This window comes from Trachymyrmex septentrionalis, unplaced genomic scaffold (assembly GCF_001594115.1).
Source record: "Trachymyrmex septentrionalis isolate Tsep2-gDNA-1 unplaced genomic scaffold, Tsep1.0 scaffold97, whole genome shotgun sequence".
Taxonomy (NCBI): domain Eukaryota; kingdom Metazoa; phylum Arthropoda; class Insecta; order Hymenoptera; family Formicidae; genus Trachymyrmex; species Trachymyrmex septentrionalis.
In genome coordinates this window covers 1,328,083-1,344,789 of record NW_017306160.1, presented here as the reverse complement: position 1 = coordinate 1,344,789, position 16,707 = coordinate 1,328,083, and the positions used below count along the sequence as shown (strand labels likewise).

Genomic DNA, 16,707 nt, shown 5'->3' with positions numbered 1-16,707 from the left:
ATGTCTTTTTTCGTTATCTTGTTATGTATTCGTTTCATAAAAATGAAAATGCGCAAAAACTAGAAACTTTTTTGTTTTACGTCTGAATATTAAAATATTTTCTTCATGTCTGTTCTACGTGTTTTTATTATGTATTTAAATTTATATATTATATTACGTATGTATGTCTCCATTACCCTTTTTATTATGTGCCGGATATAAAAATTTATGGGTCATTAAAGAAGACGTATTAGAGTAGCATGTTAAAAAATTATGTAGGGCATGTGATCCTATTTCCGTGAAATTGTTGCAAATCGTGAATAATTAGATGTTATTAATCCTGTCAGTCATTAATGTGTTTAAATGGAATAAAATCAATAAAACTATGAAAATAGGGAAAGGCCGGGGTATGAACCTGCTTCTAAAAAGCCAGTAGATAATCTATTATTATAAAATTGTTGCTATAATATGCATCTTGTTATTAACTATTTGCGGTTCTAGCAAAAATTTTACATCATAATTGCTTTTCTGATCCTTTCATTTCCCATTAACGTCAATTTGCGAGCATTGTACCGAAAAATCAGTTGTCTAGAATAAATTTTTTTACGCCCTATTCTACAGCTTTAAGGCGATAAAGAAATATACTCTTCGCTAGGAGTTGACGTCCGAGAAGAGAAAGTATCTCCCCTTTGTAATTAAAATCGAGGGGTGAACGTCCCTCTTATATATACTCGCATTTTTTCACATATCCCTGTGGGGTGATTTCGCGACGTTACCGTCGCTCCTGCGCAACATTTGCGGTGCACGTGACCCTTCATCCCTTATGCGATTTTCCCCCTTGATATGGCATTGTTGCACTTCTCTTTCCTACAGCGCTTTCCCATATCTTGTCAACCGAATCCTCATTAACTCGCTGTTGCGAATTTGCCACAATATAAGATAGATGGCTTAGAAGTTCATCAACTTTAGCCTTTCCATATTCTCATAATGCGTAGCAATATTTATTTTATATTTGTGAGTAGGTTGTTGCAATATTAATAATGTAAAAAAGTTCAACTTTATATCAACCTAATAATAATAATAATAATAATGATAGTATTTAGATGAAGAGAGAGAGAAAGATATATTGTAAAAGTATGCCAACAGTTTATTATTCATTTTAAGAATTTAATTATCTAGAGCTCCTTTTTAGTTTCTAAAAAGAATTACTTAAATTGTTCATCTTAAAATTAGCAAAAATCAATTAATATAATAAATATAATTATTTCAATAATTATATTAATGAATATAAACTAAATTACTGGAAATAGAATTTGTATTGCATCCCAAAGAAATCATGTCATGGCATAATATATCTTCTATCTGATATAATCTTTTTATAAAAGAAAAAGCTGAAATATCTAAACATCGGTCAGTGCTTTTAAGTAAGGTCAAAATAAATAAGTTTATTTTAAGGGTAAACTCGAACTACGTAGTCAAAAGAGTGGTAATCGAGAGATTTAAGGGCTGAAAATCGGACTGTTTCGATAGCTGCTGTTACAGGGCACGGATTGATAACAAAAACCGTACATGTTTACCTACACAAGCCTTCAAGAATTAAATACACTTGGACGCACGAATAACTTATTCTTTTCTATATCTGCAAGTATATCTCCCCTGTACACTTGCGTTGCATTATATTCACGGAAATGTCCGGTGTATTGATTTTTACACATACGAATTCACACATATACCTATAGTATTCCAAGAAAACAAATAATTATTATAAATACCTTCTATGTCAGAAATTTCTTATATATATAAATTGTGTTTTTATACAATTAATTTTTTACTTCTACTAGCAAAAGATAAAACACAAATAAAATAAAACGTTTGTTTTATTACAAAATTTTTTATAATAATAAAAATGATTTTGTAATAAAAAAATTTATATCATTTATATTATTTTATGTAAAAAACAAATACTTGAATAAATTAAAAAATACTTAATTCAAATATATTTGTCACCGGTGGTTTGATAGAATCGTGACATTCTTTCTGTTTTTTGCACGCATGAGCTTTAACAGATATTTAATTGAATGCAAGAAAATTATTTTAATAATTATTTTAATAAATACATTAAAATATTAAAATTGTTTTGTAAATTATGGTCACTACACATTAGGTGTAGAAAATGAATAATTAATTGTTTCATTATTTCTTAATTGTTTACACGACATTTGATTGACAATTCATAAAAAAAAAGTATTCTGAAAATGCTAAAAATGTCAAAATTATCACAGCGAAAATAGAATGTTTTTATCATTTTAGTACTTATAATTAGTTGATAAAATAAATAAAAACCAATGTATTTAAAATTGATTGATAATATAATAATTAATAAAATATGTATATTTTTATTATTCATAAACATTCTGCTAATAATTTTGTTATATAAAAGTTAATTTGTTCAACTCGATAATATCAATAAAATATATAAATATATTTTTATGTGTAATTATTTACAGACATTCCGTTAATTCTTATCTTATTATATAAAAGTACTATTTCATCGTTCAGAAGAAAACTTGGAGAATCCTAAGTCAACACAGAGAGATATGTTTTCGATAAGAACTTGAGCAAGCAATCAGACGGGCAGCAAGAAAAAGGCAGCCTAAGTCGTTAGCGGGCTGTTTTCTGGGCGTCGAGATAACGCGGACTCTTTCATTGGATGCAAGACCGAGTGTTATCTCGCTTGTCCTGCCAGTGATTCTACGTGTGAATTTATCGACATGAGAAATCGATGTCGATGAGCGTAGGGACGTTGCTAGGGAGCGTGTCTACGCAAAGGCACTTTATTATGGACCGTCTTCGACGCCTCCCTACAAAGTAAGTTGAAGCACGCGAATGTCGTAATATGTCGCAAATTGTCGTAAATGACAAAATACGCCGCCAAATGAATTCTCGGAAATAACCACAGGGCGAATTTGTGACGTGAAATAATGTTTACATTTCTTTCATTCTAAAGATGGATTATAAACCGTATAGATTTTACAGAAAGAGGAAGAAAAGACGCATGTTTTTCTTGTTATTCCAATATTGTATTAACTACACATATTCAAAAAATACATTAGATTAATTCTTAAACATCTTAAGGATATATTAGAAGTATAGTCTCTGCAAAAAGTGATTGTAACTGAAAATTTATATTTTTCATATAAACATTACAGCCGCAAACTTTTTGTATTACTTTCGAAAATATAATACAGGAAAATCTGTATTTTTTTCCATGAATTTTCCATTTCGTTAAAAAATGTACTTGTGATATTTCTTTAAATAAGATAAGGATAAATATATTAGCTGTTATATGTGGACATCCCATTTCGTTAACGACTGTTATACATTTAAATGACTTTGGCGAAATTTTTTAACAGATATATTTTCTCATATAGATGCAAGATTAAACTTGAAATACAAGCGCGAAATACACAAAATCATTATAATGCACTGTGCTTGTCCGAACATCAGTGAGTTTAATTATAACAAGATATTCTTCAAAGCTACCTTAGCTCAAGGATAAACGTGTCGGTTGATGCCGACAATGCGCAATTGTTCGCAACAATTGGGACGTCACTCACGATGAAAAAAGTCCACCCACGGGAACGGAGAATCGTCGCCGCAACAAACTGGAATTATTACCGGCGCACTTCGCGTACCGTTTTCCATGAAACTTCACAAGCACTGCGGTTTGCTGAAGGTTGCACGATATGCTAATCGATAATGACTTTCGTCATAAAGCAAGTAAAAAAAAATTGTTGCCAATTTGATCGACAGATAACTGACCATTTCGTGCACGGCGTTAACGACACAGACGCGTTTTGAGCAATCGTGGTAATGCATCAGTTATTTTTTCATGTATTTATTTTTGTTACTTCGCATGACCGAATCGGTCACTTTTACGTCAACTGCAGACGCCAACTCTTTTACGATATGATTAAAAAGGTTAAATCACTCTTTCCACTAAAGTGATTGCATTAAAGTATAACAGGCGTTTGCTAGAAATGTTTGGCCTGTATTTTATTTATTAAAAAAACATCCAGTAATATGCTATCAAAAGAGTTTTTTCATGCTTCTAAAAAGTTTTGTCTTTTACCATATATGCACGTGTGTGTGTATGTACTCCTTTTGTAGAGCAACAAATTTAATTAAAGCAACTTATAAAACAATTTTAAAAGTGTTACCAAATTAAAAAAAATGTTCGAAACTTTCATTTGCAACGCTTGTCGAGGAAAATTCGGCTTCTGTAATGAAAACTAATGTAGCGTGCAGATGATACAATACATAAAGACAAAGACACAAAGTGGATAAACAACAACGCAGATTTTTGCATTGTATTATTAATAGTTACATAGTATTTTTAAGTCAGCGGGCATCTACGTCAGTTGACTATCGGACTGAAATATTTTTAGTTTGATCGATAGCTTCTACGAGCGGAGAAGGCGAGTCTTGTAGGGGCTGTGTAATTTGCATAGGTCGCAACCGCGCACGATAGTCCCATTAACATAAATGTTGAATTCATAATCGAATCAAAAACCAGCGTCGACTGAAATCACGAGCAAATATTTTTGATTGATTATGATTTATTTCTCAAAGAAGAAGATATAACGGTTCAATTTTGTTGAAAGCAATAAAACTCACGATATCGAAATTGTAGGTCAAAAATAGTAAGTAAAAAAAAAACTTTGCTAAAAAGAAGCTTTGATGTAATTCGTAGTTTAGGTAATCTGGAAAAAGACATTCGAAAACTCTTCCGAGAAAGAAACAAATTTGGAAGACAGTTAATTTTCAAATACAATTGTAGCAAGCGATTTAAAAAAAAAAATAATTACCTAAAAATCATTTTAGAAAAAGTAGATTACATTACAAAATCTTGTTTCCTAAGGAAAAAAGATATTTTATTTAGCAATTGTGAAAAGTAAGACAGAAAAAGAGTTTAAAATATTTGTTCGAAACCTTTGCATTATTCATTTTTTTTCTCCATTAAAATAATTTTTAGGAAAAAGTATATTGTAATTAAGCATTTCAATCGTATGACTCACAATCAGTAGGAAAGTATATAATCAAAATGCTACATTGCAATTCACTACCCTCTATTATTGCGATGCAAATTTAAGTCAACTCCTGTTACGGTTCATCCAAATGAAAGCTCTCAGCTCTGTCTCGTGAAAAGTTCGCCTAATTCCCTTTCTAACATATTGCACGCCCTAGATGACTCTTATTATGAGTATTCCCATGGGACGCTGTCCACATTCTGGAGAATTCAGTACGAGTGAAGCCCTTTTCTCCGTGACGCGTGTCATCCTACTTGTAATGATAGTCCCTTCAGGGAAACGAAACCTTTTAATGCATTGAAGATAAATATTCGTATTCTTTAATTGGATCATTGGTTGTATTTCGGAGTACTTCAATAACAGTGGCCAAGTCAAATAAAATAGCAGTTTGTTTAAAAAAACAATTATTCATATTTTGTCACAAGTCAATACAGTATTTATATTAGCTATTGAACTTTATTCTTTTAATATTCATATACAGGGTGTTAGTTAAGTATGTTGCCATACTCAACGGAGCGATTCTTTGGTTTATTTCAAGTAAAAAAGTCCATATAAAGATGTGTTCTAAACAGTTTAGTTTCTGAAATACAGGTAAATGTTCGCAAATGTTTGACAAAACGGCAAATTGCGTTGGAGATATTTTCCTGCATAAATATGCCTTGCTTCACGTGAGTTACCATTCGCACAACCGTAAACAAGGTGACAAAGTCAAAGTCAAAGCCTCCTAGATCACCAGACTTAAATCATTTGGATTATTTCCTTTGGGGGCATCTGAAATCATTAGTTTATACCACCCCAATTGAGAATGAGAATGATTTGAGGAATCGAATAGTTGCTTTATGCGAGGCAATACGTAATACACCTGGTATCTTTGAGCGTGTATGTCAATCTTTGAGAAGAAAGATGGATGTATCATGGCGCAAGATGGACATTTTCAACAATTCATCTAATTGTTTTATTTCATCAGAAGAACTGAAGTCTGTTTTGGTTTTTCTGTTTTTGACTAGTTCAAGCTGTATTTCTTTCAAATAAACAGATTATTACTACACATTTAAATTTTTTTATTTCGGAAACTAAGCCGTTTAGGACACATGTTCATATGGACTTTTTTACTTGAAATAAACCAAAGAATCGCTCTGTTGAGTATGGCAACATACTTAACACTCTGTGTGTATATATATATATATTCGTTGTTCAACGACCATCGACTGCATCGATTTTGTAACTTGTATATATCGACGTTAATCATAGCAGTTCAATCAGCAAGAGTTAATTACCTTGTGCTGTTGGTGTCTTAATTATTCAATTACAACGATAGCGAAATAACCGCGGCAGTAATATATTAATTAACGTTGAACCAGTGCCCGCAATAATTATATTATCGAAGAGTATATTTTATGAAACACGTTAACTATCTAGCATATGAAAATGTTTATTACTAAGCAAGTGTCAGAGATCTGTTTGGGAATATTGAATTACTTATTCAAGTTCTTTTTGAAACATTCACTACGTCCATATTTCTTTCTATTTATTTCCATTAAAGATTATTCATAAATGAAATGTTTAACTCGTTAAATAAAAATGTCCAGGAAAAAACAAACATATTTTTTCAATACAATACGTATTTAAATGCAAATGTTTGTTTATAATTTAAGCAATAATTTTAAAAAGCATGAGATTTCTATTGACAGTGTTTTACAAAACACTGGCAACCTCACCTGCCAGCCTTGAAGCAGGAGATTTCTGTCGACAGTCCTGAGCCACATGACAGCGTCGCCGGCCTGGAAGTCCCTTAAACGGGTGCATTTCTTATGCAGGAAGACGCCGAGGCACTTGAGCAATTCCGAGGTGGAGGCTTGGATAACAGTTTTCCTTGGTCCAGGGGGCAGGGGTTTCTGCACCAATTTCTCACACGTCGGATTGTGCGTGGTGTGATTGTTGTTTGACGCCGGTGGTTTTGTCTAATTAAAAAGATCAACTTTTAATACATAATTCTCTCAATATAATCAATATAATAATTTCTAAATCTTATTTTTTTAATATTTTATATTAAATATTATTTAAAAATATTTATTAACATTGTGACTTTTATAATAACTGCGTATTAACTTAACTAATGTAATGTGATAACTTTTTGTAAACTTTATTTAGCATTTCTTATAAAAAACAGCACCGACAATAAGTTTAATAAAATAAATGAGATAGATTATATAAGATAGAATATTTATATATTTTACTTTTTATATATTTTACTTTTATTTATTTTGTTGATATTAAATGAACAGTTTATAAATCGCAAAAACCAATGATCTAACATTAAGAGTAAACTGAATGTTTAAAGCAGTCATGGTTTTAGATAGAAAGATTGAAAATTTATAAAGAAACAACTCGTGCTACGCGAAAGAGACATCGAAATGATCAATATGCTTTCGATCGTGTCTGGGGGGTCAAAGCACGTTGTATATTTCATTCCTTACACTGCAAATCCACCCTTCGTTAATGGTCTCTAGACTTCTCTAGACACAACAAGCAATGAGATATGTTATACTAAATATATATTTTTTTCTCGTTGTTAACTCTATAATCTATTTTTTTTATATATAATGTTAATAAATCTTAAATTATCATTAAAAATTATCGCGTTATATTACATTATATAATAAATAGTGTATTGTTACGTTGTTGTACGTAATTATATATAAAACTCTTCAATAAAAAAAAGTATTTTTATAATATAAATATATATAACAGTTTTTAACACTTGAACAAATAATTTCTATTTTAAACGTGTGCAATTAAGTTTAATTTAAATTAAGAAATAAATTTAGAAATATATTATTTTTTATGTAAAATAATATAATATTAGTATTTTTAATAATTTAATGCTATCGATATAAGCAAAAAACTACACGTATTTCTAAATAAACTTTTATTGTAGTTTTGATGTTGAATTTGATCGAATCTGTATCATTTTAGTATGGAAATGCAATTTGTTAAAGTATGCTTGTTCTTTTTATTTATTTTAAATGATTTTTTGTATATAAACTTTATTTATTAAATGTGCTAATTTATCAATTTTCGAAACAGAATCACAAGAAGCGTCTATCGAAGAGAAAGAATAAAAGTTTTCCGCTCTATGAGCACTCACCTGCGGCGTCTGTATATTTTTATTCTTATCAACGATAGGTATATTATCGAGCGGTTGCCTGAAGGCGAGGTTCTTGTTCTTGTTGTCGAGCTTCTTCTTGTTATTGTTGGTCGTACTGAACCGCTTCCACGACAAAGCATTTATGAACAGTGAATGCTTCTTCAAGTTTTTTTCTAGGGCGTTCTTCTCCGAGATAATCCTCGCGTTATCGTTGTTATTCAGATTAATGTTATTGTTCTGTAACGAATTGTTGTTAGTCGGTGGATGATTCGTGGGTTGCGCCGGCGCCACCGTGGCAACGCTGCTCTTGTTCTCGCGATTCTTCGCATTGTTTAGCTGCTCGTAATTAAAGTTGTTTAACGTGAAGTCAGCAGGATGTTGATGCCCCGTTGGCGGATAAACAGACCCCCGACGATCTCGTGGACTGAATGACAATACGGTCCCCATGGTGCTGGCGCTACGCTCCAGATGTTGTGGTTGCGGTTGCGGCTGAGGTTGTTGCTGTTGCGGTTGAGGTTGTTGCAGCTGTTGCTGACTCGGTTGTGCTTGATCCCTGCCACTCTGTGTCGGCTGGGTTGGATTCTGACTTGGCTGACGACTCACGTGTGGATGAGGAGCTTCTCGTCCTGGACTCGTCGGATGGCCAGGATTTTGTGCCGGCTGATCAGCGGGATTCTGGTCTTGGTCAGTGGGGCTCGGATGGCCCGGGTTACCGGGATTACCCGGGTTGTGGCCGGGATTACCCGGGTTGTGGCCGGGATTATCCGGGTTGTGGCCGGGATTACCCGGGTTGTGGCCGGGATTACCCGGGTTGTGACCCGGATTGCCCGGGTTGTGACCGGGATTGCCCGGGTTGTGACCGGAGTCGCCCGGATTGTGGCCGGGATTGCCTGGATTACGAGTTTGGTGACCGGGGTTGTGACCAGGATCGTGGCCGGGACTACCCGGATTGTGGGACGAGTGATCCGGGTTGTGATGCCCGGGATTTTGGGACTGGTGTCCCGGATTGTGGGTCGGCTGACCCGGATTCTCGTGATGCTGAGACGTAGCGGGCGGTGGTCTCGGCGGACTCGGAGTAACACGCTGCGGCGGGGGTGCTCGAGGAACCGAGGTCTCCCTCGAGGGTCCCGTCAGCGGGGTCGCATCCCCTGGCTCAATGGCCTCCTCCACGACGGGACCCACCACCTCACTCAACCGACCTCCCAGCCTGCTGATTTCTACCTTCGACTTGAAGGACACTACTTTTTCTTCCTCCCGCGACGTTGGGCTTCGATTTATTCCCTGTTTCTCTGCCAAATTGTTTCTTTTCTTATCACACTATGCGAAATTTTGCGTAGTCTCTCCGCGATAGGAGAATGTTACAGATAATACGACGATCGATAAGAGAAAGAGAGAGAACGAGGCGTATTCAAGAAATATATACACGAATAATCTGGCCCTTCCACTTAATGTAGGTCTGCAGCCTCTGTAGCTTCCGTATCGTAGAAGATGTCACGCGGCAAGATGTCGTCGATGCGCGCAAAAGATGTCGGCCGTCGCGCAAAATGGCGAGCGATCGATGGTTTACCACCCTCCGCCTCTCGGAGGGAGGATGGGCCAGGTGAACGAAAACACTGGATCGACACACCGAAACACTCTACTTGATACTTTGACTCTTGTCCTTTGCGTATCGTCTGCTCGCTTTTACAGACAGCTGTATGCCGACGTTTTCTCGAGCTGCACTCCTGAAGCACTACCAACGCACATTAAAAGCACTTTCTCGAACGCGATTCACGATCCGAAAGTACCGCTCGCTTTTAAAACTCGGTGTTTTGCTTATCGGATCTTTGATCAGCGATATCACAAATGATCGACAATATTCCTTCTTCTCGACGCTAACCTCCTTGATTTATTTCTAACCTCCTTTATTTATTGTATGCTTCTTCAAATTTGAATCCAGCGTTTTGCAACAGCTTCGAACAATATCTCGAAGCTGCACTCGTAGAATCTCTCGAGTGAACTCACGATGGCTTTCGCGACGGATACTTTGGGAACGATGCAAACAACAACACAACGCGCACGCTTCTTCAGGAACGTTGCGAGAACGACTGATTACTTCGTCGGCAGGCGAACTATTTCTCACGCGGCGAGTTTCGTTGGTAGTCTGCTACGCTCGTCCTCGGCGACGTCGACGTCGCCGCCGTCGTCCTCGTCGTCGTCGGTCGGCCGTGCGTTCACCACCTACGTCGGCCAACCAAGACGTAGCACGCCCCGTTACTGTTATCGGTGCGCGCGCAATGGTTCGATAAACGCGGAACGTCGATGGTCGGGGGTGGAAACGGACGGAGAATGCCCGTAAAAGAGAAAGAGAAAGAGAAAGAGAGAGTGAGAGAGAGAGAAAGGGAGCGAGAAGGAGCATGGAAGGGTGAGGGAGAGCGAAGGTGAGACAGAAAAGAGCGTCGAAGATGGAGAAGGAGCGAAAAGGACGGAAGGACGCGAGATGGATAGAGAATAAGGGAGGGTGGTAGACGTGATCGAGAAGGGCGAGAAGGGCGAGAAGGAAGGGTGGTTCGCGTGTACCATGGGCACGATTATGTGTATACGCCCGAACTTTTCTCCGACATAACTCATCTTGGAGAAGCCCAGGGGAGAACAAGTCGCGACTGCTGTCTTGAGTAGACCGCGGAAAAGCTGGTGCTGCGCCACTATATTGTTAGATACTTTTCACGAGGGTTTCACGACCGACGTGAACATAGGTCGAGATTTTCTGGAAAGAAAAAAAAAAAAGAGAGACAGAGAAAGCACGCAAGAAAATGAATGAAAACGGAACGTGCGCGATGCACGGTGTAAATAAGCACGGCCCGGACCACGAGTAAATATTAGAACTCGCTGAAGCTCGTGTATGGACGGAACAAGATGAATATCCGTTTTTTTGTAAAGCCACAAGGGAATAAACAGTAATAGAGCATTCGAAAGGGGGATCGTCAAGACGATGCTTCGCAGTAAGAAAACTTCGATCGAATTGCAGTTTTGATAAGATTTTCTCAGGATCGGGAAGTAACTGTACTTGTAACAAGAGAGCCTTTTTTTCAGTAATTTTAATTTAACTTGGTTACTTCCTTTTCATTTGTAACTGTAACTTAATTTAGTTACATTTTTTCAGTAACTAGTAACTAATTTAACAGTTACTAATAAATTTAATAGTTATTTTATACATTTCTTATTTGTTAATTATATTCAGGGTGCGGTTTATTTGGCACTACAAATGCTTCGAAGCATTTTACACACACACACACACACACACACACACACGCACGCACGCACGCACGCACGCACGCACGCACGCACACACACACACACACAAAATATATGTGTAATTTTATATATATGTGTGTGTGTGTGTGTGTGTGTGTGTGTGTGTAAAATGTGTGTGTATATGTATAATTATCTTACCTCTATATTGTTACTTTGATTATTGATATTATACATAAAGGATTCTTGAAGCAAAGGATAATTTATAGCAAATATCATAAAATCAATTTTTAATAATAAGCTAAAATTTTTAATAATAGTTAATAAGGTATTTGGCTAAGGCTGTAAGTACATCATACCTACGCAATTTTGGAATACTAATTTAACAATTAAAAATATAAGTATCAGCAGCATTAATAGCAATTTACATTATTGTATTAAGTTGATCTCTCAACAAAATATTTAATGGTTTCCAATCAGGACAAAAATATACTTTTGAAATAAGTATTACTGAAAGTCAAGGAAAATTATGAAATTTTGGTTGGAAATCGGGGAAGTTATGGAATTTTGGGATGAAGAATTTGTGACAACCTTGTATAGATGTTTATATAACAAAATCATAGCAAAATTATATAACTGCTATTTATATATTAAAAAAAATTGAAACAATAAATGTTACTCTCTCTATCTTTGTTTAGTAGAAGGGATACTTTGTAGGTTATCTTGCTAAATAATTAGTGATTGTTAATATTTGTATTTCGATTGAGAAAAATTGAGTAAAGAATAACCCAGATAGTACCATGTTAAAAATCGAAATATAAAATGTCTTTACAACATCTTTAGAATATCTTGTCTTCAAGACGATTTATGTTTCGATTTTAGACATACGTGCTGCTTACAAAGATTTATTTATCTTTAGACATTTAAATTAATTTAAATTATTTTTTTTAGTAAAAATATAATACAAAGAAGTCGCTTGTAAGAAATATAATTTTTAAATATTGTGAAATATAAAAGTGACTAACATTTAAATATATCTTATACAAACCGTGAGAGAGGCGCAAAATAAAAGCCGCATTATCAACTGCATGGAACTCGATAAAATGCAGTAAATTTCCTGTAATGAGCAACATCGATAATAATACGCGCAGACAATACTCGTTAGTTTTATTTTTTCGAGCACATAATATTGTTAATTAAATTTCTTTGACCTTGTGCCTCGTGTATATATTTGAATTGGAATTAAGATAATTAAAAAATTAAAAATAAAATTTAATATAAAAATGCTTCGAGGTCACATCAGCGGTTTTGTGTAAAAATATGTAAATGCCAATATAAAATCTGTCCTCGATAAACTATTTATAACGTATTGGAATTCATAATATACGCGAGAACCTTTGTCCATTACCGATGTATATTGTTTAAATGTTCAAGTTTTACTCCGAATGCATTTCTCAAATGCACTTTACAATAGAAAATAATCCTTCAAGTCAAACAATTTTTCTCTGTATACACATAATATACTTTAGAGTTGGAGATATTCACTTACAACTTGCGGATCATCCATTTTATCCTGTATTGTAACAGATTGCCATAAATTTTATCGCGTCTGACAGTTAAGATAAGTGAAGACCAAATAATGCATCTCTCACACGGAGCAATGCAGGTCGCGCCCCCGGGGGTGAGGGAGGGTGGAAATTTCACGTAACCTGCTTTTTCTTGGGAGAGCTGGAACAAGGTCAGCGTAAGCGCAGCTTCGAAGGGCGATGAAACGGGTGGCAACGCGGGCGTGCAGGTGGAAACGCGCACGTGTGCATAGGCTTGAGGACACCACACAACTCGTGAACACACAACTCGGACATATACGCGACAGGCGACTTTGCCGCGCAGCGAGGTAGCGCGTAATAATATCGCATTGTGTGCCGCGCTCGTGAATATCTGACATCGAGACTATTGAGGAAGGTCGCATCCTCCGTCGTTTCCCGTTTGCCACGTGGATAAGCATAAATCGGAAATTAATTCTTTTCATTCCCACAATCGCGAGAGTTAGCATTGAAACGAGGTTTTTTTTTAACCCTTCGGATCTCCAATTTATATCGAAAATTTTCCATGTATATTTTCGCGATATATTTTATTTTGTCGAATAATATTTTGTTAAACTTAATTTCTTATAAAATTTGCGAAATCGATGAGAGAAAAAATATATACGTAATTCACAAGTAATTTTAGCTTATTAATATATCATAGCAACTGTCAAAGCGAATTAATTAGAGCAATCAAAATGGTTTGTAATTTTTTGAAATTGTTTAAATTTATAATAATGCATTTTCTAAGATTTTCCATGACCTTTATTGCGATATTTGTACGATTAAATCTGTACGAAAGCTTTTGATCTCTCCGTCGCAGATTGAAAAATATTTATTTGATTCGTCGAGGTCGAGGAAATGTTGAGTTCACGTATTCGGTTTTTCGCTTGAATTTATTTCTCGCACAAGAACAATGCCGGTCATCAGTTTTGCTGCAGCTCGATACATCCTCGCTCGTTACTCTCCTCTCTCGAACTGACTAAACGTACGCGAAATTCAATTGCTCGCAATGCTCATGGATCATCTAAATCGATGATCGACGACGAAAAACGCAAGTCAATAAAAAGAAGACAGCCGTTAGTGTTTTTTCTTCGCGTGTTTTCGATCTCGAAAATACACATTCAAAATTATTTGAAATTCGAAGTAAAAAACAATGGAATCGAATGCTCGAAAAGCTTCGCCGAAATAATCTACCGAAATCCTGATCAATCAATTTTTCCCTTTTATTTCTTTTTTCAAAGATGTATACATAATAGTATACTTAAATAGTAAAAATTAATCATTGGTAATTCTAATATTAATAACATATATCTTCGAAATGCAATTTAATAAAATGCAATTTCTCAAATATGATAGTCAAAACGGGAGTTATGGAAATTAGATTGACGCTTTAATTCTTACAGGAACGCGTATGCTTTCTCAATTTAGTGGCGATCAATAGCGCGGATTCATTAAAGGTCCATTCCTCTATCTCTGACCGTTGAAGAAGATGGCGTAGTAGGATGGTGAGTGGTGAGAACTTATTAAAAGATAAATTTTTGGACTTATGAGAGGGATTGCAAGCCGCGAGAGCATATCGATTTGTTGCTAGATTTAGAAGTATTTGAGACGTAAAAATTATTTTCTTTCGTCCCTTTTTTTTGAGAAATAGAATTATTATTAGTAAATATTGAAATTTCATCGAGTGTCATGTTTTCTACGATGTTTCTGTACCTAGTTTCGCATTTAGCAGTATTCGTATAAAAATACGTTCAATATTTGACCGATAATTGAATTTTTTCATATCTGCGCAATCTGAATAATAAAAAGATTATCTAAAGATTCACGCGCGTACACTCGCGTACTTTATCGAATTTGCACATCTTTGGAAACGTAATTCAGTTTGCATGTATTTAATTAATTTGCACCGTGCAAACATAGCTCGGGTACTCGAGTATTACGATAACTGTCATGGATATTGAAATACGCGAAATGTTTCGTATATTAAATTCCAAGAATCAGGAATCAGCATTGTACACGTTAAGAATTTGCGGCCTGCATATAAAGCTGCATTAACCTGAAACATAGGAAAGGCATGAACGGCACAGAAAGGGATAAAAAATTACGAAGAGCCTCCTTCTTTCAGAAAATAGATTTCTTTGGGAAGAAGAAATCACCGAGATCTCTCGGCTTTAAGGAATTTCCCAAGTCACATGACCCGAAATGGATCCTCGGCGATATTCCATTCGGGAACTGTGGAACGACGATTTCAGGTCGTATGCATCCCATTAATGTCAAAGGATTTTGGATATAATATGCGACGTTGGTCCTAATATATACAAAACAGTGATTTCAATTAAATAATTTAGATTTGAGTCATCTCTTTCTTCTGCGTTCCACTTGACGTATCAACGAAAGAAGAATTTATGTTCAGGATAGATTAATTTCAAATAAAACAAAAAATAAAAATTATACATTATATATACACAACATATTTAAACGAATAATTTTTTATATAGTTTTTATACAATTAAAATTATAAAAACTGATTAATTAATTAAATATTAAATCGTGTTTAATTTCTTTTCAGAGTTGTCGGAAATCGTGTTTTTTCCAGAAATGTTTCAATTGTGTATTAGGTAGTAGTAAAATCTGTATATAATCAGACACGTTATATGTACAGTCGATTGAACAAGCAAAATGTATTTATATATATTAGTTTGTATTTTACGGAAAAATATATACATTTCCAACCAACCAATACTAGGTACATATGTAACACGTTAAATTACATTACTTTAAATACGAAAAATTCATATTAATACGGTAAAATAAAATAAAAATTTCATTAAACGTCTGTCGAATCGCTTCAGCGCGTTTCAGCATCGTCTGGAAGACTCATTGAAAAGGATTTATAAATCTATTGATGATATTATAAGAAATATTTAAATATTTAATGTGTTAGCAACATTTATTTTTCAGTTTCGTAAAAACGGGGTTTTATAAAAATCTTTTAGAACATGATTCGATTCGATAAAAACAAAAAGTAAAAAGCACTCAATAGAGTCTCAAATGACCTACTTGTATTTACCTTACTGCTCGTAATTTTTTTTATAATCAATCGACCGTGCGGCGGCGATCTCGTTACCCCTCCTTCGTCGAGGTGTCCAGACGCAGCCGTGAAAAAGGCACGTAACGTGTAAAATCGGTGGCGGGCGTCGCTCCGGAGCGGATAATGGAGCGTGACGAACCTCTGATTGCCGTTCTGAAGAGATAACGCTCGCCATTGGATGCTGATAAAAAAGTAGCAGGTGTCAACCGGCGGCGGTGGCGGCGGCCGTTGCAAAAGCAATCTAAAAATATAACGTTCACTCGCGTCGCGTTGGCGTAAAATAGCGGCTCGTTCACGCGGCATGTCCATCGATGTGACCCCGATATGTAGTCGCGATGTTCGCCGACTCTGAAAAAAAGAGCACATCGCCTTTTGTTGTCTACGATAAAGTGGCAATAAGCGACGTGAGACATTCGACGAGAGTAGATACTACTCTGAAAAACTGAACGTGTGTGATGAATACGCAATGTAAGAACGTTTTAATACCGTCTAAATGTGAAGTAAAATAAATATAGAATATATAAAATATTGTATATATATATATATTTCTTTTTATTTTGTTGCACATTTATTTAAAACTAC

General features: G+C 35.2%; 1 protein-coding gene across 1 annotated transcript in view; it reads right to left on the bottom strand.

The window, feature by feature from the left end:
- The window catches only part of LOC108756162 (GATA zinc finger domain-containing protein 15-like), a 20,823-nt gene extending 7,808 nt beyond the window's left edge, over positions 1-13,015 (bottom strand). Inside the window, exons 1-3 of the mRNA XM_018499771.1 lie at positions 12,998-13,015; positions 8,218-9,534; positions 6,788-7,030 (exon numbers count right to left, since the gene is read on the bottom strand). Coding sequence (XP_018355273.1) covers positions 6,788-7,030; positions 8,218-9,534; positions 12,998-13,015 — 1,578 coding nt within the window. The remainder of the gene's footprint in view (positions 1-6,787; positions 7,031-8,217; positions 9,535-12,997) is intronic.
- Between the last annotated feature and the right edge of the window lie 3,692 nt (positions 13,016-16,707).